Source organism: Mugil cephalus, chromosome 16 (assembly GCF_022458985.1).
Source record: "Mugil cephalus isolate CIBA_MC_2020 chromosome 16, CIBA_Mcephalus_1.1, whole genome shotgun sequence".
Taxonomy (NCBI): Eukaryota; Metazoa; Chordata; class Actinopteri; order Mugiliformes; family Mugilidae; genus Mugil; species Mugil cephalus.
The window spans coordinates 24,066,884-24,088,405 of NC_061785.1; the positions used below are offsets into that span (position 1 = coordinate 24,066,884).

At 44.2% G+C, this 21,522-nt stretch overlaps 1 protein-coding gene across 2 annotated transcripts in view; it reads right to left on the bottom strand.

Annotated features, from left to right (window-relative positions):
- bms1 (BMS1 ribosome biogenesis factor) overlaps positions 1 to 21,522 on the bottom strand; it is a 47,601-nt gene that overhangs the window by 3,675 nt on the left and 22,404 nt on the right. For both annotated transcript variants that reach the window (XM_047608802.1, XM_047608801.1), the window contains exons 20-21: positions 20,638 to 20,785; positions 19,512 to 19,687 (exon numbers count right to left, since the gene is read on the bottom strand). In XM_047608802.1, coding sequence (XP_047464758.1) covers positions 19,512 to 19,687; positions 20,638 to 20,785 — 324 coding nt within the window. The remainder of the gene's footprint in view (positions 1 to 19,511; positions 19,688 to 20,637; positions 20,786 to 21,522) is intronic.

The following is a 21,522-nucleotide window of genomic DNA, read 5'->3' on the forward strand; positions in this document are numbered from 1 at the left end:
TGACTGCCTTCACTGTGTTCTATGCTATATTTAATTCCTTGGAAATTATTTTGTACCCTTCTCCTAGCCGATATGTTTTAACAATGAGATCTGTCTGATGCTTTGCAAGCTCTCTGTGGACCATGGCTTTTTCTGTAAGATGCGACTAAGGAAATGTCAGGAAAAAGTCTACTTGAACTGCTGAACTTTGTTTGGGGGTAATCAGAAGCGACATTTAACAAACGGAAGATACACCAACACAGTAAAAGTGTACATATTTTAAACATAATGCCGAAATATAACATTGTGAAAAAAACAGCCGATTTAAAGAAAATCAGCTTTTAAATCGCATCTGAATTGTTTTGGATCATATTCTCCACCATCGTTATTTTATCACTCCCTACATCATTGGATTGGTTAGTTGCTTTGGCAAAAAGGGAGATTTTTCTCTATGCATTTGAGCCACTGACAAGAAGGAGGGTTGAGACACCCTTTTTTGTGGAGGGTGAAGGACATTCAGTGGCTTCAGATAAAGATGGCAGTGATGTCAGTATTTCATAATGGCTGGTCACGTGGTCACATGTATCATGTTTGGAGGACAAACTGCACTGCACATCACTCCAAAAACACCATATCGACAGTGAAGTTTGGAGGTGGGAACATCATGGTGTGGGGCTGATTTTCTACATATGGTATTGGCAAATTGCTGAAGTTATAATTGAAGGGAGGATGAATGGAAACATGTGCCAAGACATTCTTGAGAAAAATCTACTGCCATCTACCAGAATGATGAAGATGAAACGAGGGTGGACATTTCAGTAAGACAATGATCCCAAACACAGAGCCAAGAAAACTCTCAACTGGCTTCAGAGAAAGAAAATAAAGCTGTTAGAATTGCCCAGCCAATCAGCTGACTTGAATCCAACTGAAAATCTACGGAAAGAACTAAAAATTGCTCCTGAGCAATGCATGCAACTAGTTTGTCTATACAGGAGGCGTCTTGAAGCTGTCATTACCAACAAAGGCTTTTGTACAAAGTATTAAATATCAGTAAGTGTGTTCAATACTTTTTCCTTGTGTCATTTCACATTATTACACATAACTTAATTTCTGAACTTATTTGTTTTGATTTCTTTCTATGTATAGATTACTTGGGTTGTTACCAACACATGGTGAAAATTTAATGTCAATAAGTAAAAACTCCCAGACATCACAGAGATGTCGATTCACACTAAATTATTATCAGAGGACCTCTGTATAACGAGGTAGGTAATTTGCAGTGTAATTTTTACTTAACAAATCACAGACACAGGTGATTTGCGATTAAGATCATAGACGACGTGATTACCGTATTTTTTTCATAGTTTGGCTGGGGGTGCGACTTATACTTCAGAGCGACTTATAAGTGAAATTATTTTACAATTTATAATTTCACATGTTCGTTATTTTCACACTGACAACCACAAGAGAGCGCTCTAGGCTTGTGTACCTGTACCTGCTACTTCTGTGCCACTGAAAATTTAAAATTTCAACATTAATGTTAACAAAGACACCTGAGAAGGGCTGAGAAAAAATGCCATAAAAAAAATCAGATTCTGCAGATTACAAGCTGCAAATAGTGAATATGCCGCCAAAAACGGTAATCGAGCAGCAATGAAAACAAAGCTAATCGCGGGCTAAAAGCTGGGTGGCCACAGCTAGAGTAACAAGTTCGCACATGGATGCTTGAACAACATGCTGCTGATAGAGGCTTGTAAATGGTCTTGCTCTTATATAGCGCTTCTCTACCTACTCAAAGGTCCTCAAAGCGCTTTTACAGTCAGAGACACATCCACCCATTCACTCACACAAGCACACACGCATTCACACACCAGTGGGAGAAACTGGGGGACACTTCAGAATACTCGGGGGATCGAACCGCAACCCTTCGGTTCATGGACAACCCGCTCTACCTACTGAGCCATAGCCGCCCGTCAACAGTGCAGTTGCGTCTCCACGCCCAGGCAGTCGCCAAGGAGATGAATATAACTGACTTTATGGGAGGACCTTCTTGGTGTTACCGCTTCATGCAACGCAACCGCCTCTCTATCAGACTAAGTACAAAGATGTCCCAAAAACTGCTGTCAGATTTCCAAGCCAAGGTCGACAGTTTCCGTGAGTTCGTTGAAAAGCATGCAACTGAGCACAACGTGACACCGGATCATATTATTAACATGGACAAGGTCCCCCTCAAGTTTGACATTCCCATGGGCTGAAGTGTCGCAGAGAAAGGACTAAAGAGTGTGAATATAGTAACAACTGGTCATGAAAAATCACACTTCACAGTGGTGCTGGCATGTTGTGGAGATGGATCAAAATTGCCACCAAAGGTCATTTTCAAACGAAAAACCATCCCAAAAATCCAATCCCCTTCAGTTGCTGTCGCCGTGAATGAGAAAGGGTGGTTGGATCAAGAAATGATGAACTTATGGCTTACGAAACGCTACACCAAGCGTCTGGATGGCTTCTTTAGAACATGCAAAGCCCTGCTTGTGATGGACAGCATTCGAGCGCACATCACGCCACAGTTAAAAGATAAATTAAAGGTTTTCAACTCCACACCTGCCATCATCCCTGAAGGCTTTACCAAAATACTCCAGCCACTTGACATCTCTGTGAACCGGAGCTTTAAGGCAGTCTTGCGTAAACTGTGGGAGCAGTGGATGATGGATGGAGAGCACAGCTTTACGGCAACCGGGAGAATGCGCTATGCAACTTTCCTGGAAGTCATTGGCTGGATCGACAAAGTATGGGCTTCAGTGACAACCGAAACCATCGTGTCGGGATTCAGAAAGGCCGAATACTTGGAACTGCAATTGACGACGAGTCTGACGAAAGCGACGCAGAAGAGGAAGTGGCGCTTCGTCTACCTCCATAGTTGGCAGAGTTGTTTAGAAGTGACATGTTACGTTAACATACCAGACACGTACTCAGTTTGTTGTCTATGCGTCATGTAGCTGAATGTGTTACGTTAGCATACCTTAACCCTATTCAGCCTGTTGTTCTCCAATTCATTATTATTTGAAATTGCCTTTCACAATGAAATGTCTGTTCTTGGTCTCTGATTTTATGAAATAAATTTCCCCAAAGAATGTGAATTATAGTCCAGTGCGACTTATATATGTTTTTTCTTCTTTATTATGCATTTTTTGGCTGGTGCGAAAAATACTCAGGAGCTCCCATTTCTTCTTTTTGCGTTATGAAGCTCTACTTAGAACCTACTTAAGGTCTCAAGATCCAACAGTGCAAAATGGCTTTAACTTTATAAAATTCATGTTAACATCCAGGACCTATGCAGAACATGCCTCCTTTGTAACGTTGTCTGCTCCTCTTTCCCTGTCATTTTCAATATACACGGGGTAAAATAAGTATTGAAGTGTTATGACTGTGGTCATTTTAGAGGTTTGCCGTGTGTGCGTTAATTTTCATGTTTTCCCCATAGCGGACTAACTAGGTGATTAAGAGAACAGGCCACACCTAACTTGCGACTGGCTGCAACAGGATGCTCACCCACCTCATAAGGAACCAAGATGGCATCCGTCCGGTGGCAGCAGGCTCCATCCTCCTCATCTCCCAATCAGCCACAACTTCGTACCAAAGCTTGATCAGATTGTTTCAGTTACCTTTGAATAGTAGGGGTGGACCGCCATTTTGTTTTGGTAATTTTCTCTTGTGTATCTTGGTTAGGAAGGTAAGCCTTTGTTGTTTTGTTTTTGGAGGTTAGTTTATTTTACAGACAGAGTTGATTCGTTTGTTATTTTGGCCTTGGTCCACCCGAAGCCCTTAGTTCCTTTATTAGAAGATTATTGGTTTATGGATATATTTATTACTCTCATTGTAAATAAACATTGTAAATAAATCCTTTTTTCTGTGCATTCAACCCCAAACTTATTGGTGGCTACTTGGGACTTAGGAAAGACGGGTCACTTTCATGTTGTGCTCTATGCACCCCTAAACCAGGGCATAACACAATCTTTCATTGTAAACATATTTCTAAAGGTGTCATTGTTCAATACTTTCCCCTCTATTATTTTGCACATAACTTAATTTACCAACTATTTATAATTCAGTTTTGACTTCTGTCAGAAGTTTCAACAACATTCACACATTGAGCCTCCAGGCTCCCATGGACAATAGCCTCGTTAGAGCTCTATTCATAGGATAAGTTAGCCTAGGCACACACTTCCCCCCATTCAAGGACAGGTAAGTACCAGCCATTATGGTAATTAGTGACCCCAGTTTTTGGTCAAGCAAGTTTCTGGTGGGTGTTACCCACAGAGTTTATTCCTATTTAAACCTCAATTTCCCACTAGTTTATCGGAACTGAATAAGCTACTCGGATGAGTGGCGAAACGTCTTCAAGAAATTCTACAAGTCCAGCTGACCTATTCAACCCTTTTTGGATGCACATAACTTAATTTCTGAACTTATTTCTTTTGGTTTCTTTCTATGTATGGATTACTTGGGTTGTTACCAACACCTGGTGAAAAGTTCATGTCAATAGCACCTTTAGAAATATGTTTACTATGAAAAATTGTGATGTGTTCAATATGTATTTTACCCGCGGTGTATGTAGCTGATCAGCACAACTGCAAATTCAGTCAACCAATCCAATGACGTCCCATCCGGGAACACAACAGCAATGGCGGAACCCTGTGTTTTAGCAGTGAAACTTAAACGGCAAGATTTAGAAAATCCTTTCGCCATCAGTGTTAAAACTTTCTTTTTAATATGAGACACCGACTTTAAATGATTATAACTATGTTCAGTGTTCCATACCACTGACTGTATATACTATGGACAAACCAAATGTGACGTCACTCATTGGATTCTGAACATCGAAAATGAAGCCCCAAGTAGGCGGAGCCCACTGTCGCCATGATGGATGAGCTTTACTCCACCCACACGCGGATATTCCAAATATGGACGTGTAGGTCTGCCGGACGTTGAGACCCACCACCCCCAACCCTTAGTCTTGCAGAATCAGCTTACTCACGTGTCTCCCCACATTCGTCACGTGAGTAAGCTGATTCTGCATCGCTGCTTTGTGTGCTTGCAGACTGTTTTAGCTCCGTTAAAATCACAAACGTTTTCTGTACAAGCAGTGAAATCTCAACAACTTAATCGGCTTTGGTCTATTTAGCGGTTAACTATGGCCACTCTCTCTCCCTCCACTTCTCTCTTGTGGGAACAGTAAAATGTATGCGTGCTTATGAGTGCCTTAATAATCAGGTTTAATTACTATAAGTGATTCACTATGCAATATATGGGACATAATCACTGGAACAGAATACACTGAACATGTACTGTGTGCAGAAGTGGAAAACACTGGAAGGCCGAATGATATGATTGTATTGAGAACAACTTGTACTTAAAGGTCACCATGTATTTTCTGAAGATGTCTCGCGGGGGGAGCAGGACACGCCAGACCACAATCTAACAGAGAAAGTGTGTCAAAGAGGAGAAGGAGATGAGCCAATCAGAAGTAGACAAACACCCTAGACTGTAGTAATAGAAAAGAACTGCTCCCGCGAAGGCAACTCAGATCCAGACTCATATCTTTGTATGTACTGTGGTCTCCACACTCTGCAGACTGTGAATAAATACTCGTACTCGACGTCATTCTCTCGTCTCTTTATTCCTCACATCAACGGACCCGGAGAGGAGAGGAAAGCAGGGCTAAATTCCTCCTCAACAATTTGGGGGCTCGTCCGGGATGTGAAGGAAGAACGGAGCGAGGACATTTGGCTTAAACGATCGACACACAACGGCGAAAAGAGACAGAGCGCTCGAAACTAAGGTAAAGCAGAACCTGTTTATCGAATCTGCATTATTGACAACACTAAAGTAAAAGTCTCTCTAAGCCGGAAATGTGCCATCAGTAAAAGACGAACAGACGAGTAAAGCGTGCGTGAAGTGAAACAAAGTAACAAGGTTCCTGAAGAAGAAGAAGAAAAAGAAAAAAGGAAAAGCGCTAAAAGACGTAAGTGCATTCTAAATTGTAGCAGGGCTACAGTCGACTATCCCGGTCGTGGCGGACCCACCGTTGGCTCGACGGGGTCACGGAGTGAGCTGGGTTAGGGCCCCGAGGGGTGGGGACCCTCAAATTACCTGAAAAGACCTAACTGGGTTAGGCATATAGAATATCTGAAATTACAGATTGTTGGTTTGAGTCCATGGGGTTATAGTCCCCTAAAGTAGAATATCTGAAATTACAGATTGTTGGTTTGAGTCCATGGGGTTATAGTCCCCTAAATTAGAATACCTGAAATTACAGGTGGGAGGGGTTTGAGGCCCTGGGGTATCTCCCCTAAAGTAGTATAGTCTGCGGACTAATAAGGTGGAATTCCTGTGGAACGGGACTAGCCCTCACGAAGAAGTCGGCACATAAGAATTGGCAATAAAATTAAAGAGAGTAGTGCGTCTTGGGTTGGGATTGTAATATATATATATATGTATGAGCTCTAATCGTGTTGTCTTTGTGTTTGTGTGTTCGCTACGAGATTGTCAAATAAAATAAGTGTGAAATACGGGGTGGAGAAGTTCTGAGGTGTCAGGAGCGCCGTGAGTACACTAGATAGTGTCTGAAGTGATATGACAAACTGAGAGCGGAAACCTAGCGGTGATAACACAAACTCTCAGTGTGACGGGAAACCTAACGGTGGCAACAAGTCACTAGATATCACTCAGGCTATCGTACTCAAACAGTCGCTCCAAAGGCTTGTGGTTCGGGTGTATTCCATAAATTCACCGGCTGGCCTCAGAACTGATAGAGAAGAACAGGCAAAATGGAAGGAGAGTTTGAGAGAGAAATAGACGACGGGGGTTGGGGCCGTCCGCGCTCTGCGTGGGTGACCTTGGGAGTACAAATAGATAATATGTTCCGTGCAGGAGAAGCCGTTAGTGATAAGAAGGATAAAACTAAGAAACTAGCGGAAGCTAAAGAAAAGGTGAAACAATTGGTTCGGTTTATAGGGAAAACCTTAGAAGATAAGGGGCCTTTAGGCAAATGGTTGTGGGAAAAGCAAAAAGAATGTGAGGTTAAGGTAGCAGATCTGGTAGAGCAGGGAAAACAGGCAGGTCTGTTGCAGAAGTCCAGAATAAAAACTGAAACGGAGGCCCAGGACAAGGCACGACGGGACTGGACGGAGCTCGCGGTCTGGTGGCAGAGTACTACGCACCTACATTCGGCGGACAAGGAAAAGGACAAAGGAGGTCCAAAAGAATTGGTAACCACACAAGACACCCACACTTGTCCTCCTCCATACGCCCCACCTAAGACACCCACACCCGGCATTTACCCCACTTTACACGTAACAGAAGGTACACTGCAGATAGACGATGTAGCCACAGGAGAAATTGCAAGCCCAGCACCTGCACTGGTGAGCACGACTAAGACTCCACCTCCTATGACACCGACCAGTCCTGACAAAACACCTCCAAGACCCCAGTCAGTGACTAGCAGAGACACTGAAACAGAGTACATTCCAAATAACCCTTTCCAGGACCGACAACAGCGAGAACATGGTGACATTGACTATAGAGCATACAGGGAAGCGGAGGAAGAGGTTAAGCGAGAGAGGGACAGAACCATACAGCGGTCTAAAGAATTCGAGGACCAGGGCAAGCGAGAGTTGATGCAGGACCAAGTACGAAAACCAGATAGAAACGGACCAACGCCCCGCGATAGCACTGATCTTATGTGGGACCTGAGCGAGGGAGAGGAGTGTAAGCCTCCAGTGACAGGAGCAGCAGCGTTTACAGGAAAAGGCAGGTATGAGGGACAGACTAGGGATGTCGGAGTTAAATGGAAATTGAAGGGCAGATGGGAGAACAGGCCACAGGCTGATGAGGAGGAGGAGCAGATTGCAGAACTAGAAAGAGAAGTAGAAAAGGCATCAGAGAGACTGAGGGCCAGTATGGAAAAGACTCAAATCTGGGTGGCTGACGCCAGGGGACGCAGACGATCTGTGAGGGACAGAGGAAAGTGGGATGAGTCCAGGGACCGACAGGACCATCAACATCTGGCTATGCCCCTACTAAGCACGGCCGGACAACCTGACAAATACAAACCGTTTACTTTAGGGGACATCCAGACTATAGTAGACAAACTGCCCCCTGTAGTGGAGGGAGGCAACAGGTGGTTGGACAAACTGGACTCTCTGACCGCGGGACAGAAATTAGCTCTAGGGGACTTTAGAGCTGTTGCAGCAAGATGTATGACAGGGGGTGACCTGCGTGACATAGAGACGGACGCCAACACTAAGGGGTTGCCTGACAATGCACCATTTACGAGACAAAGCACTGCGATCGGACAGGCCATGCGAGACAAATATCCTCTACCACACGCCGCTATAATCCCGAAACTGAGATGGAACCCCGAACAGAGCCCAAGAGAGTTTCTTACGCAGGCTAAAGATCAATGGGTGAGCAACACCGGCTGTCACCCAGGAAAGAAATCAGTTCAAAGGGAGTGGTTTAGACAGGCCGTTCTAGAAGGGGTCCCGGAATCTGTTAGAAATACGATGAAAAACAATCCTGACATGCAAGGGTGTGACGCTCACGTCTGGGAAAAACATCTCATCCATCACCTCACTGCCACACAAGACCAAGTACTTAAAGAGGGCAAAGAGTTAACTGACATGCAGGCGCAGCTGATTAAATTACAAATAGCTGACGCTAGAAATAAAGTAAATGATAAAAAGAAAGAAAAAACCGTGCCCAAGATAATGGTGTCTACCGAACCTCAACCAAATACTCCTGATTTGTTCCCGGTTCCTCCATGGGCGCCACAGCCACCACTCTATCCATCTGGTCCACCAGGAGGTTACTTCAGAGGTAATTACCAAAGGAGGGGACGGGCGACTAGGGGCTGGGGTGCCAGAGGAGACTACGGGAGGGGCTACGGAGGTCCTCGTCCCTGCTTCCTGTGTGGAGACACGATGCACTGGGCCAGAAACTGCCCACACTATGCCCAACACTATCGAGGAGGTGGAAGACCACCCCGAGGGGGAGGCCGTGGCTACGGACCTCCGGCACCACTGCCACCTGCGCCACCAGGGGCCGCCAGCGCACCGCCAGGGGGAGTGACTCGACTGTGACGACTGTGACTATCCCCAATACGAGTGACACACACCACAAGGGGACCCCGACAACACCCAAACGGCAGAACCGGTGTTGTCAATGCAGGTGGAACAACTTAATCTACCATTCCTAGTGGACACAGGGGCTACAGTGTCCACAATCAGACAGGCACCACAGAACTCTCTATCGAATAAATCTATCACACTAATGGGGTTCTCTGGGGAAAGGACAACTCTGCCATTCACCAAACCATTACGCACAAAATTGGGCACCCAGGTTCTACAACACCCGTTCGTGTTCTCCCCAGCTGTTCCAACTAACCTACTGGGCAGGGATCTGCTCATTAAACTCGGGGCGACAATCCTGTGTTCAGCTGACGGCCTCCAAGTCCATCTACCAGACAGAACCCGTCTGCCATGCGGTCAACAGGTCTCGGGCCATGGACAATATCTCATACAACCGGTCATTGATCCCATGGCCGACATCTATTGGGGCTTACTGAGACCTGAGACCACGAAGAGGGGGGGCATTCTCTCGGCCTACCTCGCGTGGAGGCCCTGGATATCACAGCTCCAGCCGCTCCTGTCTCCTCCCGACCCTCCACACGTAACGTTGTTTTACGATCAAACACAATGTGAGTGGTAACAGGAACAATTTCAGGAACAATTAGAAGGTAAAGAGTGGACAGTCCACTCCCAAAACATATACGTTGCTCCAGAAGGCGTAGCCGCCGGAGTTAACCTCACCACAGAACAACTAATCTGGTATAAAATGGCGGATGAAGCGGCACCACACATTTCCCTAGCATTACATCCAGAACATGAGGCTAAAGAGCTCGGTAGCATCGTAAAACGTTCTTTACAACAGACGGACTGGGCGCAAACGTCCGTCCCTCAGGTGCAGTATTCTGCCTCGACTAAAATGTACTGCATCTTGATAACAGCCACAGACACCGCCACACTTACTCATGCGCAGATATCCAGACACCACGGGCGTGAGCGGACAGATCACCCAGACACATCAGCCATGCTTAGCACATTGCCAGACACGTTGTGGTCTACAGATCCCACGGACGTGGGTCTCATTAAGTGTGAACCAGTCACGTTTGAATTACAGTGTGATTATCCAATCTGGTTACGACAATATCCCCACAAACAGCAGGCGGAAGACGGCATACAAGACACTATAGACGGGCTACTACAAAAGGGGGTATTAGAACCATCTCAGTCATCTTGGAACACTCCAATCCTCCCTGTTGAAAAGAAAGGCACCGGCAAATATCGCATGGCACATGACCTTAGAGCGGTTAACAAGGCTCTTAAGACTCACACTGTCCCTGTACCAAATCCATACGTCGCTCTCACTAATCTCTCGCCCTCACATGAATGGTTTACGTGTATTGATCCAGCTAATGCTTTTTTCTGCCTCCCTCTCCATACTAGCTGTAGGGACATTTTCTCGTTCACCTACAAAGGGCAGCAGCTGCGCTACACGCGACTGCCACAAGGCTTTAAACTTTCCCCGGGTATTTTCAATCAGATTCTGAAGACAGCCCTTGCAGACTGCGTGCTGCCTGAAGGCGTGACTCTCGTTCAATACGTGGACGACCTCCTACTCGCTGCGCCAACGGCACCTACATGCCTCGAGGCCACACGCTCGCTACTCGCGCATCTAGCCAAGGCCGGCTTTAAAGTAAGCAAACCTAAATTGCAGGTAGCGCGGAAACAGGTCTCATTCTTAGGTCGACAAGTCTCACAAAAAGGCGCTGGCCTATCTCCACAACATAAATCAGCAATCCTACAGCATCCCAAACCACACACTGTCCGTGACATGCTCTCTTTCCTCGGCCTAACAGGTTACAGTAGGAATTACATCCCTGACTACAGCGGCCTCACTAAACCATTACGTGATCTCATCCGTGAACACGGTATGCGTAACCTTTCTGCCCCACTCAAATGGACAACGGATGCTGAAGCGCAGTTTATCGCCCTTAAACAAGCCCTGGCAGCGGCTGCTGACCTCGCCATTCCAGACTACTCCCTACCATTCTACCTAGATGTCTCTGGTTCAGAACTATGCACTAATGGCGTTCTGTACCAGAGAAAAGGGGGAGAGAGGGTAATACTGACTTATGTAAGCTTAATGTTGGATGCAATGGAAAAACGACACCCAGCATGCACACAACACGTGGCTGGAGTAGCAAAACTCATTCAAAAGACAGCACACATAGTGATGGAACACCAACTTAACGTGCTAACAACACACAGCGTGGTAGCATACGTGAACTCGCACACATTCACACTAACGGCATTAAGACAACGCAGACTGAGCAAAATCTTAGAAGCCCCAAATCTCACGTTCACGCATGAAGGCATAAACATGGCAGAACAAATGAGCAACGGAGAACCACACCAGTGCACCGAAAGAGTGCACCGAGACGAAAAAGTACGACCTGACTTATTAAGTGAACCAATAAAAGGGGGACGTGACTTATACACTGACGGATGTTGCTACAGACATGACAAAGATGGACTGGTCTCAGCTTACGCAGTAGTAGAACAGACAGAGACAGGAACACACACAGTACGAGCAGAGATCATCCAAGGACAGCAATCAGCACAAAGAGCAGAAGTCTTGGCAGTGATAGCAGCTCTGGAAGAGGGAAAAGACCAGATAGTAAACATATACACTGACTCTGCATATGCAGCCGGGGCAGTACACGTAGAACTCAAACAGTGGCTCAGGGCAGGGTTCCTCACAGCTAACAGTCAGCCCATCAGACACGAAACAGAAATGAGACAACTTGCAGAAGCATTACTATTACCTCAGAAAGTAGCAGTGATAAAATGCAAAGGACACGAGAAACATGAATCCGCGACGAAAGCAGGTAATGACGCAGCAGATGCCGCAGCCAAACAAGCAGCAGGATATACACCACACTTCGTCATGATGAACACAGAACATGAGGGACAGGTAAACACAGAAAAGGTGGTAAGCGCACAACAGGAAGCCTCCCCACAGGAAAAGACACTGTGGAAGGCTCGAGGATGTACGGAGACAAAAGGGTCCTGGAGAGGACCTGATGGCAGACCAGTAATACCACCTCAGATAAGGGAAAGAGCAATGGTGGAGGCACATGGAGTAGGACATGTGGGAGTCACACAAATGATGCATAATCTGAGACACTGGTGGCATCCATACCTAAAAGACATGTGTAAAGAACACATACAAAGTTGTGAACAGTGTGTACAGTACAATCCCAGACCAACAGTGAAGCCACACCCCGGGCGTTTCCCCCTGGAGACTCGATCAGGTAAAGAAATAATAATCGATTACACTGACATGATCAATCCAGTAAGGGGGTATAGGTATCTCCTCATGTGCGTGGATGCCTATACGGGGTGGCCAGAAGCGTGGCCAACAAAAAGAGAAGACAGTAAAACGGTAATTAAGTTCTTAATAAACCACTATATACCGCAACATGGGTTTCCGGAGAGAATCCGGTCGGACAACGGAACCCACTTTAAAAACCAAGACCTCCAACAGGTGGAACAGATGCTGGGTCTGCAGCACAAGTTCGGTACAGTGTACCACCCACAATCCCAGGGAAAAGTGGAACGAATGAATCAATCAGTCAAAAACAAATTGGCAAAAATCTGTGCACAGACCAAAATGAATTGGCTCGATGCGTTACCACTAGCACTCATGGCCATTAGGAGCTCCATTAACCAAAGCACGGGTTTTACGCCATTCGAACTGCAGACAGGGAGAGCATTTCCAGGACCTCAGTCTCAGTTACCAGCAGGGGCAGTAGAAATGTCTGAGCTAACACATAAGCTGTATTTCCATGAACTGCAAAGTCTCGTTACAGCGTATGCGAAACAGGTTGGCGACCGGCAGGCGGAAAAACACGACAGCCCTGGACCTGACGTGGACTGGGTGCTCCTAAGAGTCATCAAGAGGAAGTGGACGGAACCTCGGTGGACTGGACCGTATCAGGTGACAGAGAGGACATCACACGCAGTCCGGCTGAAAGGCAAAGGCGATACCTGGTACCACTGGAGTCAGTGTGCGGCTGCACAGGCTCCCACCCGATCGCTGAGGGACACACACAGGGACCTGTGTGCAACGACAAAGGCACCGGCGAGTGCTGAAGCAAAGCCCACCTCAACAAAAGGGGCAGAATAATCCCCAGGTGGCAAAAGGGGGTGAAGGAGTCGAACCTGAACCCTGACGGAGGAACGGTGAAATTAGCGCGTTCCTCCCAACAAGTAGCGTGCCAAGCTACCAACGCAAGCGTCAGATCAAGATCCGGACGACATCAATGAACAACATCCAGTTGATAACGTATATTGTGTTCTTAATTATCGTGTTTTTATCCTTTTAGGTGGAGTCATCAGACTCCTCTGCAATAATCTAGTTGATATACAATAATTGTACGCCATTTGCGGAATTGTATGACGAGCCACACACAGGTTTAAAGCACCACTAGAGGTCACAAGCTATCCATAGCCCCTCATTAGTGTCACGTGAGAGCCAGAGGCACACGTCAGAAGGTTTAGCTTGTTTTTCTTATAAGAATCTACTCGAAATGTTGCTATACGGGAATTGGAAGGTGCTCATCCTAGCAGGAGTTGTCGCCGTAGCTGTTGTAGTAATTGTGTTCAGCATCTATGAATGGGGGCCACAGCAGGAGCATAATAGAGGAAGGCGATCAGTGAGTGGTAAGTCCACTGACGCCTGTATAAAACTTCCCTCATGGCTATACAGAACAGAATGGCTCTCGACATGATTCTGGCCGAGAAAGGGGGTGTATGTTCCATGTTTGGAGACATGTGTTGCACATTTATCCCAACCAACATGGCACCAGACGGATCTGTAACCAGAGCCCTGGAAGGCCTGAGAGCGCTCTCGAACACAATGCACGAACATTCCGGCCTCGACAACCCCATGGATGAGTGGTTTGCTAGCACGTTTGGTAAGTGGAAGACTTTGATTTTATCCTTATTAATGTCGATTGCAGTATTTACAGCCATCCTGGTTACATGTGGCTGCTGTTGCGTGCCTTGTATTCGGTCGCTGATGGTAAGGTTTATCACTACTACCATAGAAGGTAAATCTCAGCCACCGCCTTATATGATGCCCCTCCTTCAGGATGAAGTGGAGATGGAGCTGGGAGATATCAGGGATCCGTCCGCAGTTTAAATGTTTGATTTTATAACGCTGGGCTAGCTTGTGTTGATCTCTTTATAGAGATCAAAAGGGGGAATAACAATTTTTCACTTAGTTAGCTTAGGTTGATCTCTTTGTAGAGATCAAAAGGGGGAATTGTGGGAACAGTAAAATGTATGCGTGCTTATGAGTGCCTTAATAATCAGGTTTAATTACTATAAGTGATTCACTATGCAATATATGGGACATAATCACTGGAACAGAATACACTGAACATGTACTGTGTGCAGAAGTGGAAAACACTGGAAGGCCGAATGATATGATTGTATTGAGAACAACTTGTACTTAAAGGTCACCATGTATTTTCTGAAGATGTCTCGCGGGGGAGCAGGACACGCCAGACCACAATCTAACAGAGAAAGTGTGTCAAAGAGGAGAAGGAGATGAGCCAATCAGGTGTTTACTGTAGTAATAGAAAAGAACTGCCCCCGCGAAGGCAACTCAGATCCAGACTCATATCTTTGTATGTACTGTGGTCTCCACACTCTGCAGACTGTGAATAAATACTCGTACTCGACGTCATTCTCTCGTCTCTTTATTCCTCACATCAACGGACCCGGAGAGGAGAGGAAAGCAGGGCTAAATTCCTCCTCAACACTCTCCTGCTCGTTGTTTAGCTACTCCTCTGCCTCCTTTAGTGTTAATGGTACCTGTAATAAATGTAGTTTATTTGTAGCTTTGGAGGCGAGGCTCCCCACCATGGAAAAACCACAATTCATGTTTCAAATAGATTTTTCCCACTCAGTGACACACGCTGAGAAACCAACTCTGGTAACTGGTGACTGTATTTTGTGGAACGCGAAGTTCGAGAAACCAGCGGCCATACTCAAATGCATTCCAGGGGCCAGAGTAGGCAACACCAAATCTTACATGAAACTGCTGGCTAAGGCTAAGTATGGTACATTGTTAATCACGCCGGCAGTAATGACCAACCGTGTCGCCAATCGGAGGTCACTAAACTTAATGTGGAATCGGTGTAAGTTTTCAAAAACTATGTCGGACTCCGTAGTTTTCTCTGGACCCTGCCCAATCTGACCAGTGACACCATGTTTAGTCACATGTTGTCATTCAACCAATGACGTGGCCTATGTTGATAATTGGAACTCTTTCGGGGGAAAGCCTGGTCTGATTAAACGAGATGGAGTTCACCCCACCTTGGCGGGTGCTTCTCTTATCTCTAGGAATTTGGCCAATTTTATTAAACCCCCAAAACTGTGACAACCCAGAGTTCAGCTCAGGTTTCAGAGTTACAGATATACGTTTCTCTGCCGCTTCTCTAGAACTGTCTCACACCCATAACTCCCCCAACTCCACAGCTGTGCTGTCTGCTCCCAGATTTCTTTTAAATCAAAAGATAACAATGGAGAAGTTAGTCATAGGAACCTTACACAAATCAACACAAATTCACTAGTACAACAGAATAATAAGAAAGTTAAATGTGGTATTTTATATGTCAGACTTCTCTCGTCTAAACCTCTTTTAGTGACTGATTTGATAACTGATCATCAGATTGATCTATTTAGTTTGACTGAAACGTGGCTGCAGGATGATGATTATGTCAGTTTAAATGAGTCCACACCACCCAGTCACAGTAACTATCACATTCCTAGAAGCATCACTTAGTACAACCCTAAATCTAGCTGCTCCTCTGAAAAAGATGATAAATCGGAGGAGGGTAGCTCCATGGTATAATTCACAGTTCAAAAGTCAGTGTTCAGGCAGTTCAAAAGCTAGAAAGAATTTGGCATTCCACTAATTCTGAAGAAGCTCACATAGCCTGGGAAGGTAGTTTAACAACTTATAAAAAAAACTCTCCGTAAGATTAGCATATTGCATATTATTTAAGCAAGGTAATATTGAGTTTATACAACAATTACCAACAAAATAAAGTGTATAATTAAATATATATTCATGTTGATGGAATTTTTTTGCGAGTGTGCTTCCCGTTTCCATGGAAATAAATGGGGTCTGACTAATAACTGGAACACAATCAGTCACGTCAGTAGACTCCTATGTGTAATGGAACCTAGCCTACCCAGCTCTGACAGTTATAGTGTTGCCATGGAGATGGATACAATGTTGCCACAGACTGTAATGCTAATTTGAGCACGCTCTAAATGTCTTATTGACCAATCAGATTGCTTGGTTGGAACTACTTGTTGTATAATCTTCATTAATAAAAGAAAGCAAGAACAACACCAGATTTCTTTTCAGCACTGTAGCCAGGCTGACGAAGAGTCACAGCTCTGTTGAGCATCTATTCCTTCAGCCCTCAGTAGTAATGACTTCATGAGCTTCTTCACTGATAAAATTGTTGGCATTAGAAATAAAATTCATAACAGCCTTCCAACTGTCAAAGATGTAAGTACAGTGGCATTAGAAACCTCTGTTGGACCTAGTCAGTATTTGGATTCTTTCTCTCTAATCGATCTTCCTGAGCTCACTTCAGTTATTACATCATCTAAACCATCAACTTGTCTTCTAGACCCCATCCCGACGAAGTTGCTCAAGGAGGTTTTTCCATTAATTAATACCTCCATATTAAATCAGATAAACTTATCTTTATTAACAGGATATGTGCCCCAGTCTTTTAAAACTGCTGTAATTAAACCTTTACTTAAAAAACCCACTCTTGACCCAGATGTTCTAGCCAACTATAGGCCAATTTCCAACCTTCCTTTTATCTCTGAAGTTTTTGAAAGGGTTGTTGTCAATCAGTTGGTTGATCATTGAAACAGGAATGGTTTGTTTGAAAAGTTTCAGTCAGATTCTAGAGCTCATCATAGTACAGAAATGGCTCTGGTTAAAGTTACCAATGGTCTCCTCATGACTTCAGACAATGGACTTGTCTCTATACTTGTCCTGCTAGATCTTAGTGCTGCATTTGACACTATTGATCACAATATTCTACTTGACTTGAAAGTGTGATCAAGATTACAGGAACTGCACTAGACTGGTTTGAATCATATCTGTCAGACAGATTTTAGTTTGTCCATGTAAACAACAACTCTTCTATATATACCAAAGTAAGCTATGGAGTTCCTCAGGGTTCTATGCTAAGACCAATATTATTCAGATTATACATACTTCCCTTAGGCAATATTATTAGAAAGCACGGCACAAACTTCCATTGCTACGCAGATGATACCCAGCTATATTTATCCATGAAACCAGATGAAACTAATCAGCTGGTTTAACTCCAAGCATGCCTTAAAAACATAAAGGCTTGGATGACAAGTAATTTTCTTCCTTTAAACTCAGACAAAACAGAATTAATTGTATTTGGCCCTAAACATGGCAGAGATTCATTATCTAATCACCTGGTTTCATCGGATGGAATTACTGTGGCCTTCAGTACTACTGTGAAAAACTTTGGTGTTATATTTGGCCAGGATATGTCCTTTAATTCCCACATAAAGCAGGTGACCAGGGGCCTCATGTACAAAGACTTGTGTGGATTTCCCACTAAATCATGGCCAAAATCCATAAACTGGCATCTGCCCAAAAAAAATCAGATGAATCAAAGTGTGCGTTCGCATGTATCCAAGCACCTTTCCTTTGTACATCCCAATCTACGTGGATCCGAGCGCACATGTAGGAGTACCAAACTCTTCCCTGTCCACACCCCAATTAAATATGCAAATGAATTTAAATAGGGCTTGCATTGCGGCACGATCAGATTTTTAGCATGAGGAAAGTGAAAAAGAGGAACTTCACCAAGTCTGAGCTCGGAAGTGTTATTAAATGAAGTGGAGACACGCACTGATATTCTATTTGGTAGCCTGGCGTCAGGCATAAACACAAAAAGAAAGAAAACTGAGTGGGAGCGTACGTCAGCCATGATGTTGCCGGAGGGCACCGCACATTTCCATGGTCATTTCACGTTTGATACATCTGAAACGTTGACGTTAACATACACCACGTTTCTGGGCACACGCAACTTTGATACATGAGGCCCCACTACTGCTTTCTTTCAGTTTCGTAATATCGTCAATATTAGGAACATCCTTTCTCAGAGTGACGCGGAAAAACTAGTTCATGCATTTGTGTCTTCCAGGCGATTATTGTAACTCGTTACTGTCTAGCTGTTCAAATAGCTCTTTAAAAGGCCTCCAATTGATTCAAAACGCTGCAGCAAGAGCACTGACAGGAATTAGCAAGAGAGATCATATTACCCCAGTTTTAGTTTCTCTTCATTAGCTCCCTTTAAAATCTAGAATTGAATTTAAGATCCTCCTCCAAACATACAAGGCCTTGAAAGGCCTAGCTCCGTCATATCTGAAAGACCTCATAATACCATATTGTCCCAACAATATGGTATTATGCCTTCAGCTATCAGGCTCCTCTCCTGTGGGACCAGCTCCCAGTTTGGGTTCGGGAGGCAGACACTGTCTCTACGTTTAAGGTCAGGCTTAAGACTTTCACTTTTGACAAAGCTTATAGAGAGGGCTGGACTTAACCATCCCTTAGTTATGTTGCTATAGGCCTACACTGCAGGGGGACAATGCACTGAGGACATGTCCTCTCCTCTCTCTTCTCTGGCTCCTGTCCTCTAATCTCTTTTTATTCTCTAATTTATTTTCTATTATTAACGCTGTGTCTCACTCTCTCCCCTCCCACGTAAGATAATCAGCTATGTGTTATATTATTAGATCCTACATGTTTCCTTCAGCTTGATGTTTGTATCTATGACAGAAGTTTGTTTATCTGTTTCTCCTGTTCTTCTTTTCTCTCTATCTTCTCTGTTTCTACCCGGCTGGCTTTCAGCAGATGTTTCCCTCCATATGAGCTGGGTTCTGCTCAAGGTTTCTTCCTGTTAAAAGGGAGTTCTTGCTTGCTCTGGAGGTTTCAGGCCGGTTTTTGTAAAGCGTCTTGAGACAATTTGTATTGTTATTGACGCTATATAAACAAAACTGAATTGAACTGAATGTCCCCTTTAAATGATGGCAGATGTGTACTGATTCCTATTTAACATGAGTCTGAATGTAACTGGTTAATTCTGATCCCCAGTTATAAGAAGGTGTGCACACTTACGCAACTACATTATTTTATACCATCCTCGCCTTGAAGGTGGAAAAAAGTTCTGAACTGATTGATTTTGGTCTTGTTTTTTTACATGCAGTTAAGAGGGGTGTGTAGACTTTTTTATATCCACTGTATGTCTGAGTCATTTCTACCTTGTAAAGAGAGTCGGTGTTGGGTTTGTTGCGGATAGCCAGATCCTGTTTAAGCTGCCCCAGTGTCCTCATGCCAAACCAGCTGCCCTTCTGGCCGACAGGCAGCAGCATTGAGGTGACAGGGTTGTAGAGTTGAGGAACAGACACTGGATACCAGGAGCGCAGGAACACAATGTCTGCAATAACAACAAACATCAATGCAAAGATACAGCAGCCTTCAGTGCCACATATCACAGACTTGTTTTTACATCATCATAGTGAAGGTTTTGGGATAACATACAAGCCTTTAGAGATATATATAGAATCTTTTATACATCAAATATAGATATAGCTTTTTTTTTAATGGTAGACTGATATATTGCACATAGTCTCTTCTTTAAATTATTTTATGAAAAATGGTGATGGCAAACAGGACATATTGCTGCAAATATTAAGCATTGGGACACTCAGCTCACAGACTGAATGAAGAGCTAAACTTGTGTTTCTTTAAGTGTCAAATTTAACCAGTCTTAAGCTCTACAGGCACATGGCTAGTTTTAACTGGGCGCCTCTAGTAATTTATAGGTATGTACCGGTACATGGGCTCAACATCGGTATCCGTATAAAGTATTTAAAAGTTAAGTGATAATGCATGTGTGAGTGAAGGAGGGTGAGAAAAAATGTGTGTGTTCAAGGTGTCGGTTAGATAAATAAGCCACATGCCAAGTCCTGGTAAAAGGAAACTGGGCACTCTAATAGAAAAATTAGCAACATATTGCAACATACTCTTTTACGTTCCCCATCACCTAAAAACCATTAGAGCTTTTGTCTCACTTGGCTTCCTCAAAAAAATCACCACGCCACGGCACTGGTCACTGGTGACCTTTTCTGGAGGAAATACCTGTAGAAGCTCAAAAACCCTAAAAAGGTGAAGGAACTGCTCCTCAAAGTGAAGCAAGTTGAGCTCCCCCTGGTGACTGGTTGCAGTATAAGTAATAAGCTCTACCCCCTCAATTTAGTTTGTTTAGTGGATGGGACTTGGGCCAAACTGAAACACCAAAATAAAGATGGTGTATGTCATTTTAGGCAGTTAATATAATGCTGATGCATACTGAAGTATCCATGATTCTGTTAAGTTTCCACTCACCACTCATGAGCAGGCGATCCTCAAAAGTAGCCCTGTAAGCTCCTGGTGGTGAAGACAGAGCTTTCTTAATCTGACCTCTGATACCTGACACGGTTCGTACAGAAGCACCTTCAAATTTAGCTACCTCCAGCACTGTGTTGAACATGCCCTGTGAAAATAGAATGAGATGTCAAACAAAACCCTCTATAAAAGGATTATTTCATTTCATGCTGCCCTGACTTCTAAGGGCAAACAAAGCATTAGAATCTATTATATCATAGGCAATTAAAAATCATGATGCAAAGTTGTTTTCCCTTTTTTACATGTACCCAGATACCCGGAGCCAGAGATTCCTGCTGAACTGGACTGGACTGGACTGTGTGCGCTTAATGGGACTCAGAGGGAGTGTGTCATGAGAATTGCTTTGTGTTCTGAGGAGACCTGGGTTCATGAGGAACATAGTACGTCTGTAACCAACTTCGGGACTATACAGGTGGATGGAGAAACGCTCCTGGGAGTTGGAGTTTCCATCCCTCCCTCAGCAAATAAGGCAATAGCGACACGATCCATGCTGCTGTTGCTATGCAAATGGCCAAACAACCACATCACCTTGGACACTTACTGCCAACTAATTTTGTAAATTTGCTCATAATGCTAATTCTGTAGTTTTTTTTATTAAAATGTTTATTTTATCTTACTAGACAATACTTATTTTGTTATTTAATTTTAAATCAAATCTAAATGTATTATATCTTTCTTCTTACTTCAAGAGTGTTACTTTTATGTGCAATTAAGCTACTGTGACCAAGTAATTTCCCTCATGGATCACTCAAGTCTGTTTAAGTCTAAGTCTAGAATCGTAATGTCAAAGCCTCTCCTTTTAATCAAGATAAAAAATAGTTACTT